The 27,291-nt window shown below is 37.8% G+C and overlaps 1 protein-coding gene across 2 annotated transcripts in view; it reads right to left on the minus strand.

Annotated features, from left to right (window-relative positions):
• Positions 1–201: 201 nt before the first annotated feature.
• aacs (acetoacetyl-CoA synthetase) overlaps positions 202–27,291 on the minus strand; it is a 31,232-nt gene continuing 4,142 nt past the window's right edge. For both annotated transcript variants that reach the window (XM_026322557.1, XM_026322556.1), the window contains 14 exons: positions 24,905–25,002; positions 24,015–24,129; positions 23,377–23,458; positions 23,078–23,231; positions 20,174–20,254; positions 19,218–19,342; positions 10,772–10,836; positions 8,506–8,628; positions 5,294–5,407; positions 4,289–4,414; positions 3,984–4,053; positions 3,376–3,434; positions 2,752–2,954; positions 202–2,622 (listed from right to left, as the gene is read on the minus strand). In XM_026322557.1, coding sequence (XP_026178342.1) covers positions 2,485–2,622; positions 2,752–2,954; positions 3,376–3,434; positions 3,984–4,053; positions 4,289–4,414; positions 5,294–5,407; positions 8,506–8,628; positions 10,772–10,836; positions 19,218–19,342; positions 20,174–20,254; positions 23,078–23,231; positions 23,377–23,458; positions 24,015–24,129; positions 24,905–25,002 — 1,553 coding nt within the window. In that variant the 3' untranslated portion in view covers positions 202–2,484. The remainder of the gene's footprint in view (positions 2,623–2,751; positions 2,955–3,375; positions 3,435–3,983; positions 4,054–4,288; positions 4,415–5,293; positions 5,408–8,505; positions 8,629–10,771; positions 10,837–19,217; positions 19,343–20,173; positions 20,255–23,077; positions 23,232–23,376; positions 23,459–24,014; positions 24,130–24,904; positions 25,003–27,291) is intronic.

Here is a 27,291-nt window from a genome sequence, read left to right on the forward strand (position 1 = left end):
AATATCAGTCAAATTGTTATCATCTCAATGATAACAGTAGAGCAACTACCTTTGAGTGGCTGACAACAATATTACAGTAAAACTGTTAAAAACATAAACGTTTACTTAAAACTCCTGTCCCCACCTGTGTCCAGCAAACATGGGATAAAGGGTCTTAGAGGTAAACAATGTAGCTGCACATGCTGTTAATCTGCAACTGCTATTAAAGAGAAGTTTTGAAACACAAAACTGGCTTTACTTTATTAGGTAGTTAGACAGATTTCAACCAAATGCACCCTTGCTTGTGACAAAATCTTCTTTGATACATGATTTCAAAGGTTTATAATGCAAACATTTTCCCTGAACTGAAAATGAAATACTCAAGGGAAATATTTTTTCTGACTGAACATAAACAAGATCTGCAAATGAGAAGAGTTCCCATCAACTTCCAGCATAACCTAGACCTCATCATGATGTAAACATGTCAATAATCTGGAGTATAGACAATTTTCATTTGGCATTAAACTTTCTAGTAACACCAAAATAACCCAAAACGGCATGGAAGAATTATTATTACCATTATTATTTACATGTGACATGTTTATGTCCAGGAAGAGAAACAAAGAACTGCATAACCTGCATGCATACTACAGAATGAAACTGTAAATTTGCCACGTCTCACCAGATTTCACAATGAACATTGTCACATACTGTATACAATACTAAAGTGCAAAGTTTATAGGCATCATGATCCTTGGCTCCATAAGAGAACCTTTGCACAATTTAGACTTTAAAAGTACCCTTGCAGTGTTTTCTTTCAAACTTTATTTAAAACAAATAAAGTTATGGTTTCTCACCAAAACGTACTGTGTTTATCCTTAAGAATTTCTTTTCTAGCATTACAACAATTAAAATTTACTTGAAATATTAATTAAACCTGTTTGCAAGATTTCAGACTTTATCTTTCCATCATTTTGCGGCTGCTACCTGTCAATCAACGGAACAGATAAATACAATTTGGGGATACACTCATCAAAGCATTGCTTCACAGTGCTACTATTGGTCAAAAACGCCAGTAGGTATCTTTAACGAGGACATTCTTCATTTTAAGTAATGAATATGACATTAAAGATGAACTACAGAGCCCAGTTGATTAGTTTACATTCATACCGTTCTGTTAAAAACAATCCTATTAGAAACAAGCGACAAAGGCAGAATCAAAAGCCAAACAACAAGAATCCTTAAAAATTACAAAGTCCAGTATCACCATCAATATGAAATGCTTCATCCAGCTGATTTTTTCTCCAAAGGCCATTTATGTCCATCTCATTCACATTCTACTCAGGTATTTGTTTTCCAATAAGAAATGAAACCCAAATGTGTAGTGTGTTTGTTTTTTCATACATCCGTGTTCCTTAGTAGAATTACTAGTGTCCAAAACCAGTGCAGTTCATTTGTAATAGCATTAATTTGCTTTTAGGCTTTGCCACACAGCATGAGGAAATGTTAAACAAACAATTCAGTTTCATTTGAGTTATGACAAACATGGAACGTTGACACAGGACTAATAAAAACAGGCTTTTGTGGTGAATTTTCTCACATGGCTGACTTGTTTATCAAACCAGGGCCAGTGTGACTACAATACGTGTGAGGGTTAGGATATGAATATGTAATACACAAGACGTCAGTAACTTTTCAGTTTGGGACAAAAGTTCAGTAAGTTTTCTCTGTTTCATTTAATCAGACTACATCTGCTTACATGTTCTAACCCACTAGAATTTGATCCACTCTTTAAATGCATAATTATAAATTATGTTACCACAATTTCACAGTCCCAAAAAAATATATTAATATTTATACAATGAATAAAGCAACACACACCATAAAATGGTATAGCGATACACAATCAATCCCAGGTGTTGTGTGTACTTTTAAGTACACTTCCATGGATGTTCGACCTAGGACCTATTCAGAACCGATGTCAAGGTTTAAAGTACTGTAGGTGACACAGAGAGATATAGTTCTTCACTGGCTGATAGCAATCAGACTGTGAAGACAAAGTGAAGCCCTTACTGCTAAATATGACTCCATTGTCAGTGGCTTCAGAGCATGAGCTTATTCACAAGTGCTGCTGTGCACATCACTTTACATCCAAAGCTAAATCCAGTTCAACATTTACTTGTACAACATGGTAGACTAAGAGCAGCTGCTTGATCCTATGGAACCTATGGAGCAGTACATGTTTTTAAGTCACTCATCTGCGTAATATCATTTGAACTTGTTATTATACCGCATATACATATACATATACATACGCACACGCACGCACACACACACGCACACGTCCGTACCATGTTTATATCACTTTGACACACATATTTTTACTTTTGGTGAACTACCCCACAATGCATTTTGCATGTCTCCCTGTACCTGTAAATCTGAATAAAGTTCATTTAAGTTAAGCTGAATTTGTAAGCCCTTGTCTGGCTCTATGAAGCCCCATCTCTAAAAGTTTTGCAGTTCGGGAATGTTCTTGTAGAGGTCCAGTGAATCGGGGTTGGAGAAAGCGCCTCTTTGTGCCACCTCCCGGCCAGCAATCACCTGTTTCACAGCAACTTCTACCTTTTTACCACTGATGGTGTACTGTGGAAGGATGACAAGAAAGACAAGGCATGTCACTCAGGTCACAACTGAATTTTACAGTTGCCAGCACTGTAACAAGATAATCTGACAGGTTTATTCATATGTAACTGATATTTAGATTTTTCTTACTGGAATGTCTCTGGTCTCCAGCAGCAGGGCAGGTACGTGTCGTGCAGACAGAGCTTTTCTAATGGCTCCTTTAATCTTTGCTACCAACTCTGGACAGAAGGGTTTACCAGGTGCCATCTTTAAGAACAAAATAACTCGCTCTTCTCCGTCAGCACTGTACTGAGGAACACAAAGACTGTCTGACACTTCCTCGAACGCCTCCACTGCAAAGAGGAAGGGAAGGGAGAATGAAGATTAGAGGACATGGAGACAAAACAAAAATGAGGTGAACAAATGATAAACAAGAGGAGAAGAGGAGGTGAGAGATAAAGCAAGCAAGAGCAAAATTAGAAGACTAGAGAAAAGAAGAAAAGATGGTAGTGTTGGAATTTTACGACAAAGATGAGAACATAGATGTTTAACCAAGTACAACAAAAGCATTCCTGTTGTCATCTGTAAGAAGAAATGATGTTTTCTGTTAGCTCGGCAAATACTGACAAAATGCAGGGCAAAACGCATAAAATATTTTTTTCACCAACATGAAGAGCACTGTGGATAAACTGAAGTTCATAAAAATAACAATGCTTTTTCTTTATATACTTTCTTACTCCCACACCCCATCCACTTGTAATGTCCAAGACTCACCAATGTTGTAGATTTCTGAGCTGCCAAACCGGACTCCGTTGGGGTTCAATGTACCATCACTGCGGAGCAAACACAAGTTGGAAGATTAGTGGCTGTCACTGGGAAACTCTCTTGCCACACATCCTATAACCCACTGCAATAGAGAGAAGCAATCTTCCAGCATACAGAAACCATTTCAGATTCTGTAAGCTGGTGATTCCTTCCTATGTACAATACAGAAACTATGTTTGTCCATTTACTTGGGTCTGTACATGTATTTCTGTACTTTCTGTTTATCTCCATTAACACCAGAATAACTCAACCCTCTTTTAGTGTCTACTTACATAAAGCAACATGCCATAAAATAACCTAAGCCTAATACAGTCTATCAAGCTTTTTGAACAATATAATGTAGTGCTGCCAAATCTCAGGCAGAAATCCATGTTAAATGACTTTTATTGTCTTGAAACAGAAGAAAAGAATTAGAATCTCCCATCTGCATAAATTTAAATCTTTAAGCCTGTCCACTTGTACGATAAAGAAATGAATCAATTCAAACTACAGTGATAAAACATTTTTTATTTCAACATTCATTAGTTCTCTCCTGAATACAACAGTTAATGACTGACCTTCTGCCCAACATGACAATGCCTCCTGTCTTTGGGTTGATTTTACAGTAGTCTCCATGGGCCCACACACCTAGAGAGAAAGTTGAATACAGTTTTTTATTTTGCAGAAATGCCTGACAATAGCAAAGCACAAATGAAAAACGAATGTCAAACAATAAAACAACAGTATGATACAGGATACACATTAGGTCATATTTATTCCAGGGCTACTGCATTGTATTGTATTGTATACAATTTATAATACAAAGGTTTGTTTTTTGAGCTTTCTTTAATTACACATATGCAGTTTGTATTAGTATGCTTACCAGGATATGTAGAAAAGTAGGCTTTGTGGTATTTGCTCCCATTTTCATCATTCCAGAAGTGTGTTGGCTGGCAGGGGATTGGCTTCAAGCAGACAAGCTCCCCACTCTCTCCCCATACAGGCTTACCTGGTCACACACATACACACATACATATTTCACAGGAACAAAAATAAGGTTGGTGTTTTAAGGTGTACTGCACTGACACATGCATGCATGCATGCATGCACGCATGCGCACACACACACACGCACATACAGTGAGAGAGAAAATTCATAGATAAAAGTAAAAAATAAATAAATAAATATCCTGGTAATTTCATCTCACACTCTGAGAACCTGATACACTTTCGTATATGGTTTCACACAGCCCTCACCTCTTCCCTTAGGATGGTGTTAGAGGCTTAATAACAGAATAAAATAATCCCATGGTTTTTCCAACAAAATTGTCTGTAAATTATCTTTCAATTCACTCTTCTTTGAGGTGGCACAGACATACCATTACAGCCTGCAGCAGGGATCGGGGGCTGGGGAATGAGGGACAAAAATCAATGGGAAAAACATCGAGGTCTTTGAAGACTCCCAATAGGTTTAAAATAGTTTGTTTTTCAGTTTGGACTGTTAATGGAAAAACTAGTGTTTCCTGTAAGTTTACACCTGCATATATCCAGGAAAGGTATACTAATTACTTGCAATCTTCCATCCACATACAGCAACAGCAGTATAACCACAGTCCTGTTCTGATAGCTATCAAGCAACTCCAGAAGCAGATATGAGTTTGCTCAAGGGCATCTCAGCAGGGTTTAAATGTGAATAAATGTCCTCATTCATACTTTTACAATCCACCCTAGGACTCAGCCTTACAACCTCTACATGATCCTGAGACTGTGTTGACACTTAAGACTCATAAATTCCTTGATAGCTAGGGAGCTTGGATGTATAGAAAGAAAAAGCAACAGTATCCCATTTGTAAGCAATTCACCCACTCCGATCATGCACACACACTTACCATCAATGCTCCAGGCTTCAACAGCCATGCCAAGGTTTCTTGTTTGGATCTCACCCCGATACACTGGGACTGTTGGGTTCTGACCCATGAAACATGACACTATGTCAGTGCCACCTGGGAAGAGCAGTGAAAAAAGCAGAGTCTATTTACCTGGTTGATCTAAAATGAAACACAGAACTTGAACTGACCATGAGGAGTTTTCCTTGTAAAACTAAAAGAAATCTCTCTTATTTTACATAAAACCAACTACTTGTCCTAAAAAACTCTACCTGTGCCATTAACCATGATTAAAATAAAGACATGTAATGTGAAAGAGGCTGCTCATAGTGACAAACCACTGTAGAATTAGCGACCAACTCTATGGCTCTAAGACCAAATTGTTGATGACTGTGTAATCAAATAATCAAGTAACTGTTGCAGTGTTAATATATATTTCCTGAGGTGTTTCATTCAAATTACAGTACCTGAGATGGACAGTATTGCGATATACAGGGGCATATATGTGTCCGATAACTAAGCAAAAAGACTGACCCAAAGGTTTTACTAAACTTTTCAACAACACAAACCAACAGTGTTACTGCCCTGCCCCACCTTTATTGACCTATATAGGAGTTCTACTCTGTCGTAGCGCATTTCTAAAACTGTCATAAAGACATGCACACGCGCGCATACACACACAGACACACACACACACGAATGTGCTGCACCATCCATTTGTCTTTCTACCTTCCAATCATTTACTATTTCTGACATGTTCTATTCATCTCCCTTCCCATTGTCCCATTTCTACCTCCTTGTTACATTCCCTCTCTGTATTGCAGGCTCCATCCATCCATCTTGTTCGCTTCCTTTCTACTGCTCTCTGCCCTCCTACCACTTTCTTTCTTTTACATTTGTTCTTTACACTCATTCTCTGTTTCTCTTTCTGCCAGGTTCTTTATTGAGCTTTAATTGGCTCCCAAGAGGAAGTGGAAACTTTGTCTTCTGATTAAACACACACACTTATAGTGGGAACACATGCAATTATTTTATTATTACACTCACTTTAATGGGTGTGTACACACACACACACACACACACACACACACACACAAGCAAGCATATTTTAAGCTAAGTCACTGTTTCTTTCTTAGGATGATGATCACACATTTAGTGTGAGTGTATTATGTGTGTACACACAGGAGGGTAACTTGTCATACTGATCTGTTGTTTCTAACAGCCCTGACTATTGTGAACAGTAAAGGAAATGTTTGTGTGCATGTATTTATATGTGTAGATCTGTGCACATTTGCTTTCATTTGTGTACATGTGACTGTTTTGAAAATTTTCTGTCAGTCTGGGGTCATACAAACCCATCTCCAGAGAGAAAAAAAAAAAAAAAAAAATGGCTGACTTATGTGTGAATTCCCATTTTCAAAAATGAATTATAACATGAATGCACACAATTAAAGTCACAAGAAGACTGCACAAAAAGAAATGAATAACGAGAGACACAGAAAGAAGAGAAGAGAAGAGAAGAGAAGAGAAGAGAAGAGAAGAGAAGAGAAGAGAAGAGAAGAGAAGAGAAGAGAAGAGAAGAGAAGAGAAGAGACGGAGCAAAAGAGCAGAGAAATGACATATGGGCAGTCAGATGGAGGTATATTAGCAGGAAGGGAATCCAGCAGTGAAAGTGTTAAAATCCCCCAGTGAGGGACAACAGGAGTCTGAAACTCCTGCTGACAGGTTAATACACACAACCTGAAATAAACAACATTTCAAAAAATATTTTTTCATAAACCCAGTAAAAATATTCACATTAAGTTTTCAGACACATTCACACAGAGACACATGCAGCCAGAGGGTAAAATCACCATAAGAGCCCATGGCATATGTCACCTTGACCACCAGTCGGTGACATATGCTGTGATAAATCCTAAGAACATGCACACATGCTTGAACAGAGTGTTGACCTTAGGGGTCAAGGTTAGGTCGGTTGGCAGCCAACAGGATTACAGTCTTTTGTTGCCCTTGGCAACAAGGAGGAAATAGACTAGGCCAGGACCTGCTGTCTTGAAGAACACAAACGTACATGCACACATACACATACATGTACACACATGCGCACACACACACGTGCACACGTACAAACACACACACGCAAACCGTACATCTACCTATGTCAGGACATTCACTTGCATAGTGCATACCCTAGCCCCTTACCCTAACCTTAATCATCACAACTAAATAGCTAATCTCAGGTCTTAAGGATGGGAACGTGAGGCCCGTGTGTGCAGTAGTCTTACTGTTCACTTTGGTTAAATAAAAGCCATATGACTCTTTGCTAATTTTTGCCCTTGTGTTATTTTGTCAAGACTTTTTGGAGGATTCACTTTGCTCATAGATCTCAAGATTAATTTGCTCCATACTGTGTTAGAAAGCTTCCCTTCAGTGAACCCCGAATACATAGTGTTTTGTATGCATCATTACGTACATGATAGTGTAGTGTACATTACTTTTAAATTGTCCATATTAAGTACACTACTCAAAAATGTAATAGAAGTATGAATTTAAGATGTGCAAAGCTATACATCTGAATAATGATTGATATGTGACTGTTGAATTTAACAGATCACACAAATTTGGTCATTACTGCAACATTTTACAAACATTACAGTATTAAAAAATGATATAAAAGTACAAGAGGACACAATCTGCCTATATTACCTGTCCCTTTTTCTCTTTGTATCTCAGTTTCTTCCACTCGGTGCTCATCGCCAGGCTTTTGCTTCCGTATTAATGACAGCACACATCTTTTTCCTTTCATGCATTTGAGGGTATATGCTACATCCATTTCAGTCGTCTTCCACTGTGTTTACGTGTGTGCCTTGATGCTTTCAGTGTATGTATGTGATGTTTCAAATTGCTACTCAGTGTATCTGCATATCTGTGTGTGTTTGTAATATGTCAGCCACTGCAGACTCTTCTAAATGTTAAAACATTTCAGGACTCACAGAAACAGAGAGCATTCTATTGCCCTGTTCACGTAACAATGGAATAAGAAGGCCACTGTATTTCTGCTTTGTTGCACTTTTGTGTGTGCTGCAGTATTTATATATCAATATGTAGCTGTAGTGTTCATATAGTAGAAAAGCCACTGCAATGTGTATCCTTAGATGGAAGTAAGGCATTAGGAAAATGACTAAACCTGTCCCACTGTGGTCAGTATCAGTCACCTGAGATGGAGCCCAGAAGCACGTTGCTCTTGATGCAGCGGTAGACATAGTCGTAGCTCTGAGGTTTGAGAGGAGATCCAGTAGAGAGGATGGTGTGGAGAGACAGCAGGTTGTGTGTTTCCACTGGGAGAGAGAGTGATAGAGAAAAAAAAACAAAAAAACAAAAATAAAAATCACGTATTTACATAACTTCTGTGCTCTAAATCAGCAAATCAGAAAACCTTATTAATTTCAGACTATTTTTATACATTAGACCAAAATGATGTTTCACTGTTTGTGTTTAGACAACAGTAAACATGAATTTATTAAGATGTTTTGAATATTTTGTTAGGTAAAAAATCTTTTTATAAAACTTCTGTTTCAGTGCAGAGACTCGGGTATTGTAATGGCTGTCAAATTGTCAGCAAACAATACAAAATTACCCTAACCTTAACCATATCCACTACCAGACTAACCCCCACCCTAACTTTAAATCAAGTTGTAAAATTCCATAATTTACATGGTGGGAACCTGAATTTTCTCCGCACAAGGAAGCTGAATCCCCACATTTCATTGTGGTAACAGGTTTCATGGTCCCCATGATGTAGCAAGAACATGGGACACATAGAACACACACACATACACACACACACACACACACAAACGTTTAGCCATCATTCTCGAGATCCATGTACACATACTGTCACACACAGATGCCCAAACCACAAGCCAATAACACTCTGCCAACTAATAAGCTTTTATCAACTGACCCTCACCCCATAAAGCCACACAAAGACAGACAGACACATATACACACACACACAAAAAAAAAAAAAAACGCACACAGTGGGAACTTTTGCTACTCCCCACTAAGTCTCCAGGTGCCTGGTCCAAATGTCAGGACAGGGAAAAGGGCCTCTCCGCTGGGGCAGCCAGTGAAGAAGTTACCCCCCACCCTCCAAAGCCCACTGGAGGCATGCTTGCATGCACAAACATACACATAAACTGACACAGACACACACATGTCCTTTTGCCACACTCTATTTTTCTAATAAGCATCCAAACTCATGCACACAGTGCCAACTGGATAAAGTGGCTGGCTGAGTGATGGGGGTTGGGCAGAGAGACAGGCAGGGGGAAAAAGAGCAATGTTTTTATTATTTTGTTTTCATGCCTTCGTGTTTAGTCACAAAATTGGGAATGTGTTTGGCTAATTTACAAATTGCAGACAGACAGATAGACACACAAAGCAGCCACCATGAATATAGATTTGTGATGATTATAACAGCGCCCTGGAAACTCAGACATAGCAGCTGTTTAGGCAATAAACACCAGTTATAAGTGGTAATTTAACATTAGGTGAGGTGAGGTGAGATGAGAAGAGGCGAAATGTCAGAGAAGAGAATGGAGAGCATAAAAAAAAAAGGTAAGGATAAGTAGGAAACGACAACCTCTGCATTAGTTATAATGGGTTATTTACTTGTACAGGAGAACAGGATGACAATTTAGTTTGGATGATGGGATGAAAAGGAGGGCACAAAAAGGGAGGCATTGAGAAAGAAAACAGCAAAAGTATATATATTATTATGTTTACAAGCTTATGTAACTAAATTAACTGGTATTTCCCTGTTATTTCCTCACAAAAAAGGCAATGCCATTAATGTGATACAGATATAAAAGCTGAATAAGCACAGCTTGATGGATTGACACCAAATTGATAACTGAAGCCAGACAATTGCTGCTTTGTGCTAATGTTTTTGTTCTATTACATAAACTACAATACATTCTGTACCTTTAGCCATGTAAAACAGGAATACTTCTAGCATGCAGTTCTAAATAGATAGTTCTAAAAAACAGCATGTATGAAGGTTAGCGGGAAGGCTAATAACCACTGGCACAACTTTGATTATGTACTGAGACCTGTTTCTGTCTCTGGGGAGCTGTGACATTAAAAGCAATTAGTTGGACCTATCCATGACTCATATGAATTATCATAACAGCACTTTCATCCATTCGATTTGGTGTCAAACACCAGAACACAGGGCAAACTGTTGAATCACACAGTAAGTGGCATACAGGACATTTAGAGTCAAATGGCATCACTATTATAATCATTATCGTGTCCATCTGCTCTTATTGTTCCCAGGTTGCATTCTCTCAGAGTAGATTTGTGTGTGAATGCATGTGAGTTCTGCTTGTTATTTGTGTGCATTCATGTGTGTCTCTGGATGTCTGTGTGCATGCTAATATAGGTGTGTGCTTGTTTGTGTCAGTGCCTACAACTCACTGGGTTTCAGGTTCCTTTCCTGCAGCACAGCCAGCCACTTGGCCCCGGTACCAAAGACAGTAATGCTGGAGAACAGAAAAAGATAGAGACAAGAAGAAATCAGATTTTTTTTTTTTTTTTTTTTAAGTATAGAAATGTAAACAATCAGTGAAGCATTATTTTCTAACATTTAAAAAAAGTGGTTCCACTTTCTATAATTGGAAGATGTGGCCCATTATTTTGGGAAAAAACATCACGTAACACTGACAGCCATTGGAGATGCCCTCCCACATACATGCATTCTGCACTGTGACAGCTGAAACTTTTAAACAACAGAATCAAATTAGCAAATATTATGAATCATCCACTGGGGTGGTATGAATATTACTGCCAAATTCAGTGGCAATCTGGCAGGTCATTTTCAAGATATTTTGCTCAAAACCAGTGTGCTGGACAGATGGATGGATGGACAGCTATCCAGCTCACGGTCTTTTTACAATCATTTGCAATGTCACTACTTGACTATGTCAATTAAAATGCTATAGTCTCTCAGCTTAATTAAGTAAAAGAGCAATAATGGTAAGTGGGACCTGAGAGTATTCCCTATTTGTTGCGGTGAATCTTTGTATGTTAAGGCATAATTCCAACATATACGTTCAATGTAAAAAATAGAAAAAAAGGGCAACAGAAAATGAACACCCTTTGCCCTTAATCTCATCTGCTCCAGTGGAGCTGCTCAGTAACCTCGCTGTACTAGCCAACACCCAGGAGAGCAGACTGTATCACAGTGTAAATGTAAAGTAATGTGATGCTGAAACACAGCTCGTGTGCTCAGTCAACCATTCATGGATAAGTAAGAAAAAATGAAGAAAAAAAATGATTGTGAATTGACTTTCAGCTGAATAAACAAAACAAAACAAACAAAAAAAAAAAGTCAAACACAATAATGGTCAGTCTAGCATGAGAGGAAAAATGTCCACAAGGAAATCTTTCAAAGGAGAGTGTATTGACAAGATATTTGCACACAAAACCCTGAAATTATTTTGGGAAGTGGCTTTCTTCTCTGTCAATGGAAGTCACCCTGACAGCTGACAACAGTTGGAGAACATGTGGAAGGCAACGTCACTTCTGTGTTCCCCTGCAGTTTTAATTTTAAAACAAAGGGGAACACAGTCTGTGTTTTATCCTCTTTTCAAGTTATTTTTGTTGACATCGAATCAATCAAAGTGCCTCCTTTGAATATGGCGACAAATATTTGTTTATCAAAAACAAATAAGGGATCTGTCCCTGAGATACAAAACTGTCTGGTGCTTGGAGTGAGAATTGCTTTGGAGTGAAAGATGTGAGTTTAGGATCAAATTGATTATTAGTAGTGATAGAGGTTGTTGATAGGGTGGAGGAAGAGGTGGGGGGTTAGACTGAGTGAAAGGGCAAGGGTCCCAAGAATTAATAGCAATTCTCAGAGGGAATGAAGTGAATAATGTGTGCACAGGACACACATACATGCTCCTGTCCATGCTGCCTCTGCATGTTTTATCGTAAAACTTTATATCATTGAATGCGACATTTTAATTCTCAATTGTATCTGGCTCACCATGAATCCATATCTCAACTTATTGTAAAATTAAAGATACTGTGGATAATGACTGTTGTTGGTCTCAATCTGACAAATCAGCTTCATCACATTGAGGCCAAAATACTAAGAATAATTAAAACTGTGCTGCTGATTGATTTGCACTATTGGCTGCAATAGCTACAGTAAAGATAGAGACATCACAGTACAGGGCTGTTTAAGAGTTCACTGTTTGGCGTGGATATTAGAATACTGTACAGTAGCTTCAATTATCTTTTAGTTATTTTTGAATCTTCTAGAAGTAATAAATATGTATTTATTTGTTTGCAATGCCTTCTATTGCATGATTATTGACATTCTTGCAACATTAGAGACACTGTACTACTGTAGACAATATGCTGGAAGAAAAAAATAAAATCAAACCACAAAGCACCGAGCACATCATCGCTACTAGCAAAAATAAACAAGTAAATGAGTTTATTTAGTTAAGAAAATAGACGGTCAGATTTGCTGATCATCCATATTAATTAGCCATTCAGTACATCAGTGAAACATTCAGTCATTGCATCTGCTTTTCAATGTTACACCACTAAATGTAGTTCCTACATAAGGGTAAGTGTAATTATGCACCCTTCTATACTTTTTAATTCTGGGCCTCTTATCCATAATAATTTCATTTGAATTTAGAGTCTCGATTTCTAAATCTGAAATTTTTCTTTCCATTTTCAATTCTGAATTAAAGACTAGTGCTGCTTTTTTTTTTTACATTTTACAGGTAAAACGCTACAAATATTAATTGTGGTAGAAGCTTTTATTCTTATAGTACGTGTATATGTTGTATAGGTGGGTATACAGTATATGGTCTACACCTGTTCTCTGCATTCATTTACAGCTATCTGATACTGCAGATGACGTATAAACTTAAACTCAAACACCCAATTTGTCATGTGCGGAAACACAGTCACACTCTATCCATCATCTCTGACCCCCCATCTGCATCTGGATTTGTTCCTTGCTGGCTACCATGGTAACCGTTACTCTATTCTGATTGAAGGCAGGTGGCCAGGTGTGGCTGCTAATTGGGTGTTTAGGATGGAGGGAGGAGGAGAAGCTGTGAGCCTATGTTTATGAAGCTCTGTGCCAGCATGTCTAAATGTACCTGTGTGTCTGTTTCAAGGGAGACATGTTGTTGGAATCTACTAAGTCAATAAGAGACACTCGAAGCCAATCACACACAAGAGCAGTTCTGAGCAGATATTACATCAATGTGTCTCTTTGTGTGTCGTGATATACAAACTAAAGTCCCACTTGTCAGTGCATGTTTTCTAATATACTCTTACACTTGTTCTCTACCCCAGGAATAAAATCTTTTCCTCAGGTGTCAGAGGCTGTAAGGAACAGTTTAATGGTGAAATTGTTTACAGATTTGCAAATATTAACAGTGTGATGCATTACATTATTTGGAAAAACAACTAATGATTTTGCATGCCATTAACTAAATGTGGTTTATGCTTTACTGCTCAACATGTCCCAAAGCATTCATCAGTTTTTAGACTGATTCCTTATCTTCAAGGCAGTTTGTGGTTTCAGTTTATGGGGAAAATAAATGTTCACACCCTTGAAATCTGCTTGAAATCCAATGCAAAACAATGAACAATTTGTCTTTTTTGTCAGTTACTGTACGCCTGATCATATTGTACTGCTGCTGTAAGCAGAAATAGGATTTAAAATTTCTGCCTGTGGTTCATTTTAGTGATGAATTGTTAGTCAAATCTGACTTTTTTCTATCCGCTGTTTGGCATGAATGTTTCACAAATTGTCACCCATTGGTACACAATTAAAAAGGCTGAGTAAAGGGTGATATGTCGCAAAATAAAGGTGTAATGTTCTTTTTTTTCTTAGTAAACTGATATGCTATATTTAGCACTTTAAACAAGACTGTTTGTGAACAAATAACCATTGACAAGGATTTGACTCGAATCAAAGATGAGGATATTTTAAATTGTCATGCCCTTGTGTCTAAAACTGTCACTGAGCTATGAAGCTAATCTGCTACACTGTACAGTATTTGATAATTTTGCCTCCATCTGAGAATTTTTCTTGGAATTAGCAAAAAACAAGATTTTCCAAACATTAAGAGTACAGGATGAATCTTTTCTGACATAGTGCAAAACATGATGGACAAAAAATAGAAAAGAAGAGCAACAAGATCCTCATAGAAAAAACACAGAGCCTCCAAAGTCCCTTACCTACATGGAATCTGTCACGTATTAATGTTATAACCTTTTGTTTCCACTACAGCCCTGGTGGAGAGGTTACAGTGCATGCAATAATAGGGGCAAAACTGAGATAACACAAAAAGACCACAGTCTACTTACAAAGATGTCGTTGTCACTAAATATACGAAGTATGACACTTTATTGTAATATATTTTGTGACTCATATTCTTAAAGAAATTCAAATGTTATATTCATATGTGTCTGTGAAATAAAAGAATGAAAGGTTTAAGTTCTGCATTGATGTCTCTATGGACATCTTCAGCAGAGGGTCGCTTCAGGTGTTCTACCAATCCCACTCTGACCCAGCACTACCCTGTACACCATACAAGATTCTGTAACAGTTCCTATAATCATACACGGTACTGTCAGATTTCACCATCTAACTACCATTTTAGCTGTCCATGAATAACTACTGTGACTCTCATTAGATAGATAGTCTCTCTCAAACGATATTTAGCGACACACGGAAAACTACTGGATAACTAAAAATAAACACACATCTTCTGAGACTTTCCCTGCCTCTCTTCTTCAGCCTGCCCTTTCCTTTTTCATTTTCCTTTCTTCAAAGTAACAAATCTGCAGTAATACATTTATGAAAATACAAAGTTTCTTGTGTGAAATTGCCAACCAATTTCCCTAACTGAAAATGTCATCTTTCAAAAAATAACTATAAGGAGATTTAAAACTGTAAATGTCAATTGTTCAGCAAGTTGTGGCAATAAAATTCAACAGCAAAGTAGTTATTAACAACTATCAAAATTCACAGCAGTGGGGAGGCCTCAATGTAAGTTTAAGACACTCCGCGATGCTGACAGATTTAGCCCCATTTAAAATGTCCAACCTCAATTCAGAATATGATTGTGAAAAAAATGTCATGTCAGCCTCTCCCAGAGGGTTTTCCATATAGTCCTGGGGTCTGGAAAATGTGTCTGAGGTGGCAGCTTCAGCACTTAATTGGTTCAAAATTCTTCAATATAAAAGCCTCTTTTCCTGCATTACTGGCAGCTCCCTACAGAATTCCTTCATCTGTGTCATTTTTCTTATTCTAAAGCTGTTCACTCGTTTCTCAATGACAATCATTTTACGCAAACAAGTAGTGTGGTTGGAAGACCAGAATATTTCTCAAATCAAAAGCAACTACAAATCAAGCAATACAGTTGATGTTATCTATAAAGAATTATGAAATTCATAGAGTTCCTACTCTACCAGTTGCCAAGGAGCCAATCATCACTTAATGATCCTAAAAAAACTGTGAAAAGAGCCCATCAGTTTGATATCTACAGACACACCCCATTCTTAATTTCTGCAGTAGAAGTACTTTTTCTTGGCACTTACTTCCAATTTAGTTTGGTTTCCACTACTCATCCTCAATGTCAATTTTTTCTTCCCATTACTCCCTTCTTTGCTGAAGGCTATATCCCATCTCTGCTGCACTGAAGATGTGTCAGTGGCATCACTGCCTTAAAAGGTTTCACTTCTGCTGACCACATTACATTTTTTATATAATTTACAGTGAAGACTCAGTCAGAATCTGTCCCATATGGCAAAATCTCCTACATAAATATACGTATATGGCGGCTGAGTGGTTAGCACTGTTGCCTCACAGCAAGAAGGTCATGGGTTCGCAACCAACCAACCAACTCCAACCAACTGCTTGTGTGGGTTTTCTCCAGGTACTCTGGTTTCCTCCCACAGTCCAAAAACATGTATGTCAGGTTGATTGGTGACTCTAAATTGCCCATAGGAGTGAGTGTGAGTGTGTGAGGTTGTTTGTCTCTATGTGGCCCTGTGATGGACTGGTGACCTGTCCAGGGTGGACCCCTGCCTTTCACCCAGAGAGAGCTGGGATAGGCTCCAGCTGATCCCTGTGACCCTGGTTAAGGACTAAGGGGGTACAGATGATGGATGGACAATATTGTTTTTTGAAGAAAGCAACCAAGAAAAAGCAGTGGCCCAGGACACAAGTGTGTGAGTGAGTACAGAATCTGCAAGCAGGCAATTAACTGTTTCAAATCTAACTGGAAAGATGGGGAGCACATTTTTTTATTACATACTCGTGTTTAAATTTGTCAAGTTGTGTGTGATCTCCCACAGTGCATTCCTGGTTTTTCCAATTAAAATTTCTGTTTTGGGGGAGAGGCACTTGGGCTGTAAAATCTTACAGATAATTGCCTCCAACCTATGATTTGCCAGTAGTATGATATGCCAATTTGATCATTAGTTCACTTTTTATTATCTGTTTAAAAATTCACAACAAATCGTTAATCTGTATGCAAAATGGCCTCTGTTAATTTGTTTAGTTCATTTCAGTTTATTTTGAAACAAAACATACACCTAACCTAACACTGTAGCAGAAAGACGACACAAGCCCCTTCTAAGGCAAAAAAATGAGGAAAAAATAGTAACCATTATTTTTTTACTGGCCCTATATTTTCAAACTAATTTCCGTGAACTTTTCCTATGAGTTTCTTAAAAATTAGCGTGTGTTTAGCTGTAAATTCCTAGACTATTTCCCAGAAAGGACTATTTGGTACTGATTATAAAGGAAAAGGAAAATTAATGGTGAAACCAGCATATTATGTTTTGGAGGCAATTATCTACATCTTACAGTCTAACTCACCTCAGTACCTGTTTCCAAAACTGAAATTTTAATTGCAAAATGGGAGTGTATTGGGGCTGAGCACACACAACACAGCCTTTGAGAACTAGTACACATAGAAAAAACAAAAGTGCTCACCATCTTTCCAATTAAATTTATACCAATCAATTGCCTGCCTACCTGCATGTACGCACACACACACGCACACACTCACACACGTATCATTTTGCCTTTTTTTATGGGTGTCTTCAAAAGACAATAGAGGATCAATACTGGGTTTGACATGTTCTGTTTATGGTGCTGCTAGTGGTGGTGGTGGAAGGGGGTAGGAGACAGAGGATCTGCTATAAATATCCTCTGTGGACCTATATTGTGTGAAAACATTTCTTGAAGGATGTAAAGGAAAGTAGGTTATATACAGCACTGTAGATGGGGTATAGTGGTTTTATACAGTATCTAATTGTGGTCCAGGACAGAACTCTCCTTCAAATCTTCTGTTGACATTTTTAAAGCCCAAACAATAAAAGCACCCATTTCTTATCTAGGTCTAAAGTGAAATGCTTTGGGAAAATGAATCATTAATAAAGTTTATCTTGCCTCATCATGTAATCAATCGTCTTCATATCTGACGTCTATATTGTTCAACTGGGATTAAATGACAAATTTTAGGTTTTGGCTGCCCTAGCTGTCTTACAGTTTGACCTGAGTTTTTGGGTTCATCCAAATCATCATCAATCTCAGTAACAACTGGCTTAGGGGATGGCTGACCCAGCACACTTTAAACAGCCTCTTCAGATGAGTACAGCACATCACTGCATCAGTGCACATCAAGTGCACTGCAGTTCTGAGGCAGCTACAGTAATTTGTGATAACCGATAAGCAGGTTTGGGGTGTCTTTTGTGCATCTGAATTCTGTCACTGAATTCTTTTAAAAGGTAGAGCTGTAGCTTCCTTTCACAAGCATTTTTAATTACATTTCTTGACTTTTTCTTTTCGTCCCAATGACAAAGAATGACAAACTAAATTTTGAATACTCTGTCATGTAGTGCAACTTAAACTAACATATGTGTTCATTTACTATAGTCAGTGGTAGATGGCACCCTTGACTCAATTGTAGATGATATTATACTGCCAAAAAAGTAAAAAGACTGCACGCATTTTGTCCCCAATTATTTAACATTACTTGACACGGATGAATGAATTCGGTAATGCACTTCTGCTTGTTGTTATGTCTAGCCTACGTTCCTCATAGGCTCATTTCCAATATAATTAGTATAACTAGAAATGCAACTTATACACCGAAGTGAGTTATATATGTTTTTTTTTTTTTCAGTTCAACAAGGCCATTCTTGCTGAAGGCGACTAATATTCCAGTGCGAGTCCAGAAATACGGTTTTGTGTGCAAGTTAATTTAGATAAACACATTTCTTGTTCTGTCTTTAAAACCAAAACCTCCCCTTTTGCTTGTGCACTTTTTCTGACATTTCTTTATATGAATCTATACTTCTCTTTTACTATCTGTTTTTTTCCTGTGTTCTCTGTATGACTGTTCTAATTTCTATATATGAGAAGGAAACATTGGTACTTGTTTTTATTGCAGTCTTGTGTGAGTTGCACCCCTTATTGAAAATGAAGAATGTCTCCAGCTGCTCTGTACACTATCAAAGCTGTAACAGGTTATTTGTAAGCTTTGTAGAGAACAATTGTTATTTTCACTTTCAAGGATGGGTTTCATTTAGGGAAAAAAGCATTTTACAACACCACTGCAAAATGGTTTGTCTTTACAGAAACCCTAACACCAAATCCTGATGATCCTGAAGTACTGTGCATTAAGTGTTTTCATGTTTTTCAGGCACTTCATAGAAAATCATTATCACCTACATTTATATATAAATGGCTCCAAAAAACAAAAATATCCTCAAACAAAGTAATAAACAGCAGAATTCTGTTGTTTTCAATCTCTCTTCATCAGCCTTTACTGTTTGTGTGTTTTGTGTATGTGTGTGGCTAACTCACCCCAGTTGGTCTGCCAGGTTCCACAGTACATTGGGTGTGGGCATTAGGGGTGAACCGTCATATAAAACCACAGAGGCTCCAACTGCCAGGGCAGACACCAGCCAGTTCCACATCATCCAGCCAGTCTAGGACCACCACACACAAACAGACACAGATTTAAAACACAGTGGTCACTTTATCTGGTATAAACACTCCTTCCTCATCAACATGGAAAACGAGGAGAAAAACTCCTGCAGGTTCTAAATTGTGTATCTTTAGTTCACATGATTGCGTTTCTCTTTTACTTCGTGCTGAGCTGCTGCTTTGGCATCATCCCTCATTTTTACTAATAACAGTGGTATTGGTTCTACTGCGTGAAAAAAAATATCTGCAGTTCTAATAGAGAACGCATTATTTAGAGGGATACTTATACAACACCAATTAATGGCTTAACAATTTTTCAATGAATTGATTAATGATTCAAATTCATTTATCAAGAAAAAAAGCCCAAATGCGTCTGTTTTAGGTTCTCACCCTAAGCTCTGGGAACATCTTCTAGATATTTTTACTGTTTTTGACAATGTACTATTACTTATCTAATTGAAAACAAAAATCAACACATTTCCACACTACATACAGTACACAGATTTACAGGGTGTAATCAAATGTAATAGCACACAATAAAAAATTTTTTTTATAGAAAATCTGGAAAGAGACCCTTTCCAAATCAAAAAGACGTGAACCTGCCTAAATGTTCATTTTTTTATATAATATTCATGTGTCACAAAACCAAACCACATAAAAAAAATTTACAATGACTGTATTTAACATATGTATACACAGATATGCAAATCCCAACCACACAAAAATTGCAACTTTAATAAACATAAAAATGAACCATGGAAATCTCTTAAATTAGTTTAAAAGTTTGTCACCACCAATGTGTCATTTTTATTGAGAAGAGGTTGTGGACCCACCGTAGTGTAGTAAATGATGACGTCACTACTGGTCATATTGCCATGGAGAACATGTTCTTTCAAGTGCTGGATGAGTGTACCCTAAAGAGACAGAGAGAGTGGCAGAGACTGTTCATGTGTACCATTTTTCTTAAGGTGCCAGGGAAACATAAGCTTATCATAAAAAACAGAGAGATTTGATTAATGCTGAACAACAATAGGGATTAATCTAACAATTATTTTTAGTATTGATACATCTATTTTCTTGATTTCAATCTATAATTTGTTTGGCCAGTATGCCACAAAACTGTGAAAAATGCCCACCAAGTCTTCTGTTGTTCAATCCAAAATGCAAACATACTGAATTGATTGTCATAAAAAACTACAGAAAGCATTCACGTTTCACTAGCTAAAAAACATTGTGCATTCAAATTTTACACTTGTTCCTTGTGCAGAAAATGCTTTTGACCAAGGTTTCTACACACAACACACACAAGCACTTTTTCCCCCTAAAAGGGCAGTTGGTAAGGGTGAATTTCGCCCAGTCACCAACACATCACAGTCGGATAGGTTATTGCTGGTCGTGGAGTGTGTGCGCTTTGCTGTATGAATAAACAGGTGCTACATGTGCATGCGTCTTTGTGTGCATATAATGCTGCCATGCCTGTCCTTTAGTGCATGCCATTTTGCTACTGACAGCATGTAACAGAGTCGTAACAAAACACAAAGCACAACAGTGCCGGGGCTAATTGGTAGAGCCAGAGAGGACTGCCAGCGTCGCAATACGAAATGTTTTCACCAACGCATTACTGTCCAATTATCGGAGGCATGGGGAGAAGGAGGACGCACAAAGGAAAAAGACACAGACAGAGGAAGAAAATAAGAAGGAGAGGGGAGCTAGAGGAGAAAAGAAGTAAAGCACAGGAAAAAGACTAATGAGAGTGAAAAGAAGGAATATGTGGAAAGTAGGGAAAGTAGGGAATGCGTGTGAGTTAAGGATAGAAAACCAATGTGAAAGGAGGGTGGGAGGGTAAACGCAAATAAAAGAGAGAAAAAGGATGGTATCAGAAAGGATTAGAGAGGATGAACAGTTGTTTTGTGAAAACATGTGAATACAGTTGGAGTGGTGGAGTGTGTTTTTAAATGTTGAGTGCTTCAGCCTTCAAAGTGCAGTGGTCCTTTTGAAATCACGCATTCATCTGACACTCTCCCTGACTCAGAAGTGCTATGTAGCAAGAAAAAAAAATGTCATTCATATTATCTCCTGAGAGCGGGTAACCTTTCAAATATCTGCTGATGGAGGTCTGCCGCCATCTTGTGGTGAAAAGTGTAAAAGAAAACCAACTGACAAATTCAATAAGCTGGTTAAAAGCAACTTAAATAATTTCATTCAAAGTAACTGTACAAATAGTACCCGTATAAAAGAATAAAAGATAAAAACATGAAAAGAGAACTCTCACAGTGCATGTCTCTGCATCAATAACAATTCTTTGGATTTTTGTAGAACTGCAGCATAAAACTGGTTTTGTTGCGTTTGTGTCACTGTATCGATTTAACAGCGATGATACTGAGTAATTAGGAGCTTTCATTAGCCCTTAGAATTGTCACTGATATCACACGATCAGCATAATGTGACATGAAGTCTTCAGAATAGCTACTGAACTGACCTTGAGGATCACCAGTTTTCTCAAGATTTGTTTCCAAGGTCAACAGTTAACTTTAAGCCTCAACTCTTAAGCAACAGGAATAAGAAATCCTTAAAATGTTGAGAAAAAGAAAATTTGGAAATCTACAAGTCCATGTCAACTGGGCAACTGTATATTAGTATAAACAGTGTGCATGAAACTCAACGTGTAGTTATCAACCCATATCTGCACTTTGCTTATGTGTGGATGTGAGGTAGCTGTGGCAATCACTACAAATACAAATATAGGTTAGTACAAGGACAATACAGAACAGCCTTGAGGTAAATCATGCATTAACCCTCTGGGGTCTGAGGGTTAATGCTTTTTAAACACTTTTTGTTTAGAAAGGACATATGCAGGAAGGTGTGTCCGATCATGAATAGTCATGTGATTTACCTGAGAAGACAAAGACCCACATACTGAGCCTTTCAGTCAGGAATGTGGCTGAGAGGGAATTACTGAAATACAATGTAGATGCAAACATTTGTCATCTGAGTCGTGTTTTTCCTCTGAACACAAAATAAACTCCGTCGCTGTCTGGAACATACGAAGCGCTTCTTCACCCACATAACGCGCCATCATCCAAATACACAGAGAAAGTGAGTAAATTCTATGATGAAGTTTGATGTTCTATGTCATTTCTCAGGGGCATGCACATAATTACTTGGCTGACCTCAGATTATTTCCATATGAACAGTGCGCTCAGTGTGAGGCAGGATCACATTAGCTATAATGAGGTGAGACTGGAGAAAATGTACCGCTCCTTATCTTCATATGGATTAAATAAAAAGCGATGATTTGTTTTTTCGACTTGAATTGTTTCATTTAAACAATGACATTTCAAGCTTTCTAGCCATATATTTCATATTTTTATGAGGCAAGTATTCGCTGAGATTCTGGTTGTTTTATTTATGTGTCTGTGAAGAGAGATGACAGAGACAGAAGACAGAGAGCGTACCCTGTCTGCTGTCTTTATTTTACAACAGCACAGCATTTTGTTGTTATTATGAGTGTATACAAATCAAACTAGACCCTTTACAGATTTGAATGATATATTGCTCTTATCTGTACAATCAAAACTGACAGAGTAATTTAAGTTTGTTTTGGCGTTATCAGGAGAAGATGCCAGAAAACGCGCAGTCTCTGTCAGACAATGTGTTTGTAACAGCTCAACAAACAAATGTAATCGTGACCCATAGTTTTCTAATTTTGGGGTAATAGAAGCTAATGTATTTCTTACCCCAGCAGAGTGCACCATACATTTAGGAGCTCCTGTGGTTCCAGAGGAGTACATGATAAACAGAGGATGATTGAATGGAAGCTGCTCAAACTCCAGCTGAGGAAACTGGTCAGCTTCACCACGTCCAGATGCCAAGAAATCCTCTATAAATACACTGTGGAGATTAAAATAAGAAATATAGAAAAGACTCATACAACATATACAAACAAATGTATCTCAGACCTACCCTGTGTCACAAAAAATAATGGTTTAGATTTCTCAGTTTTAAAACCTCATTGCAGTTGTATTCACAAACACACCTGTTGGGAATCTTGGAAAGATCAGTGTCTTGCTTAGACCGAGCATAGGGAATCACAACTACTTTCTTAAGGTCAGGCAGACCTGGAAGACAAAAACAGGTAGAAAAACATATGCTTTTATGTATTCTTCACACTGAAATCTTGTGGAAATTCAAAGGGGTTCCAAGAAGAACCCCAGGTCTAATTAGATGATTTTAGTTCTCCATGGAATTCACTAAAAAATGATTTAGTAGGCTGCATGATGATTCTGTTGTAGCAAATTAACAAATTCTACTTCCTTTTGTACGTCGATCCTGCAACCTTTCTGCTTTACTTCATCAAACTGTTAACATCAGTAAAACCCTGTAGATTCATTGATTCTACTCTACAGTCTTGCTTCTTTCTACTAGTTAGCAGAAATTCCTTCTAGGTTAAAACTCCTAGTAAAGAGACGGAAAGATCTCTGAAAATAATCAAGCAGGTGGGTGTCTCTGCACATATTCTGGCCATTATAGCAGGTTATCTCATCCATCAGAAGATGAAATCAAATGTATTTGTTATACTGCATAAAAAAACTAAGATATTTTGGAGAACATTCAAAAACAAACCAAAAATGTTAAGATGCATGGTCATAGACATAAGCAAATTTATTTGTCTACCTTTGACAACGCTGGTCAGTTTTTCCATGTGGTCATGCGTTTTTCCATTATAAACCACAGCAGCAACAGAGAAGATCAGTTTGGGCTGAATTTGAGAAAACCTGTCAAGGACACCCTGAGAGAAAAAAGAAAGAGAGGGCTGAACAAATGATCTAAAGCATGAGCATATATTTACAACCCTGTCAATCACCAGGTAAACTTGAAATGGTCATGTTTGATTGAAAGTAGCAGTGAAGTAAGTATGGAGAAAAAAAAATTAAAAAGAAACAGAGTTACCAAAGTAAGTAGATAGGAAATGCACAGAATGACATCCAGCACACACATTACATCAGGTTTGTAGACCTAGTTCCTTGAACTGCCAGAAGGGGCAGTATTGCACCAGAAACAAAAAGCAGTACCAAAGCCAAGAACCACTGAGGAAGGAGCTGCTGTAGAATGAAATTAATTACACTCGATATGTTTGTTTGTATATGTGAATCTGTTTTGCTACAATTATTAATACCCTACAAGAACTGATATTAGACCACTGGCCCAGTGTAGCACAATAAAACTGTCAGGATAAAATGATAAAAACTACCACTGTGACACTATTACTAAAAATGTATATTCTATTAGTCCTGTTAGATTGTTTGGTGTGCACAAAAAAGAAACATATACTATGTCAAAACCAGCAGATTCAATTTTGCTTTCATTCGTTTGTACTTTGAAAGTATACTTGAGATAAACCCCACCCTGTATAGAAAAGAGTTTGCTGGTTAACAGAGAGTGGATAAAAGTGCAAGAGATGCATCACCTGTTGCTATTAAATCAGCAGACAAGGCATTTAAAAATTTTTGCTCAAAAATATGTATCTGAAGTAGTAAAAGCCATTAAAATGTATAGAATATTACATTGACTCCAAAGTCAACAGATGTGGAGCTCCAAATAGCTCCAATGCTGGCTGCAGCTAACATGGCCTCCACTGCATGGATACCATTCGGCAGGTAACCTAGAGAGAGAGGGAGAGATGAAGAAAACATTAACATTCATATTTATGTGAAAATCCATAATGTTTTTTTTAATTTTTTTTTAAAAAGTACCAATCATGTATGTTAAATTAAAAAAACCAAGTATTTATAACAACATACGTCGTCACCTTTGAAGTGTGTGCAATGTTGTTCTCTGTAACATACATGAAATGTGACAAGAAAGGATAGAAGAGGCAGAAATATAAAGCTAGTGAGATAGAACAATCTGGAAAAGAGAAAGAAAGAAAAAAATGGGAATGCAGAAGAAGAAGAGGGGGGGGGGGGGTAAGAATATTTCATTCTTAATAAGGAGGGCTGAGATCATAACTGCTGACTTGCTGTGATATATTCCTTGATCAATACTGGAAAAGCTGCCCAAGGACACATCTTTTCTACTGGACAGAGACAGTCAGATGAAGAGAGGTATTGAGAACAAGAAAGAAATTTATTTTTAAGAATTATCATTATCAATCATTGTTATCATCCTCATGATCATTTCAGCCAATACCAATAAAGATGAATTTTATTTCATTGCAAAAATAATGACTCCAATTTAGACTAGTGGTGAATTTTACTTTCTATACGTGATGGTACATCCTGCAGTCATAACAGAGATACTAACAAATGAACACAGAATTACAGTAGATCTTTCCATTCGACCACATTTGGTTGGTACAGGCTTGTTTAAGAAAGACAACAGAAATAGTTCATTATGATAAAAATAAATAAAAGAATATAGTAGTTAATGCACTAACACTGAGCCCATTATTATAAATGATTTAGTGTTATACACAATAGTATACATCCCAGGCATGAGTTTTATCTCAGTCTTATATATTTAAGCCATGTTTCTAAAACAGGGGTCTCCAACCCTGGTCCTCGAGAGCTACTATTCTGTAGGTTTTCCAACTATCCCTGCCCTTTCAGTTTCTGATTGGCTAAACGCACCTGATCCAGGTAATCAGCAGTGGGTAGGGCAGGGATATCTGGAAAACAAGCAGGACAGTAGCACTCCAGGACCAGGGTTGGTTATCCCTGTTCTAAGATGTTGATGAATTATGAACCCCTGATAGATTACCTTCCGTGCCAGATTGTGTCTAATATTAAACTTAGTACAAGGAAGGACCCACAGCCACAGCCCTATCTATCTATCTACAATAAAAAAAAATTTAAACACAGAGAGGCCAAACTCCACCCAGGAGCTCTCATGCAATCATTAACCACCATTCTATTTTGTTGATAACGTGCATATATGTAATTAAACATGATAAAACAGTTTACAGGCCCAACCAAGCAATCTGACTGCTCAAGGGCAAATACCAACCACGCTGTCACTTCATATGAATTATGACTAATCACATTTTATTGGTTGCTATGCTGACTGCTGTAACCAGGAAGTAGGATGACAGCTCAGGTTGACAGATCATCTTCCTGCAACACTGGCTCTACAGGCACAGATTGAAAGGATTGTCTGGTTACACTGGATCCGGACAAATAGTGTCACAGATTGTAATCTTACTACAACATTCTGCTTCACCCCGCCTTTGTGGCTACTGTTATGAATCACTCCACGCTTTAACAACATTGCTTACACATAAAGCAACACACTTTGTTTTTTTAAATATAAGTGAAGTACATCAGGTCCAATACGTTAATAAACACTAAACAAGAAAATAATGGTCTGAAAGAAAGTGACTTTCTTGCTATGTTCTGACCACCTTGTTATTTTTCTGCTTGCATGGCCACTTGAGTCACATAATCCATGTTGTTTGTGTGAGTAGTATTCCTCTCCACACCCACTCAGAGCAATGTGTGCAGTGCGTGCCACAGCAAAATGTGCCCTGGCAGTTTTCATTAGTTGCAGCTCCTTTTGTTTAAATTTACATGCTGCACGTTGTGTTGAAACTACCATTGTGTCATTATTATCATTTAAAACTGTTCTTTTGCACAACTTTATTATGCTGCCACATTTCTTCAATATTACTGACTCCATATTCATATTACTCAACAGTAAGACTGCGGCTGCACAGTGTGTTTTATTTAAAGGAATATGCATTCCACAGTAGCTGAACAGTGGACATGAATGCTACAAGCACGGACATGAGAATGTGTGTGTGTGTGTGTGTGTGTGTGTGTGTGTGTGTGTGTGTGTGTGTGTGTGTGTGTGTGTGTGTGTGTGTGTGTGTGTGTGCGTGCGCGCGTGTGTGTGCGTGCTAGTTTGGCTCATGTCCTGGTATAAGGATTGGTGGGTTTCATCAGCCTAAGTGCCC

This window comes from Mastacembelus armatus, chromosome 9 (genome assembly GCF_900324485.2).
Source record: "Mastacembelus armatus chromosome 9, fMasArm1.2, whole genome shotgun sequence".
Taxonomy (NCBI): Eukaryota; Metazoa; Chordata; class Actinopteri; order Synbranchiformes; family Mastacembelidae; genus Mastacembelus; species Mastacembelus armatus.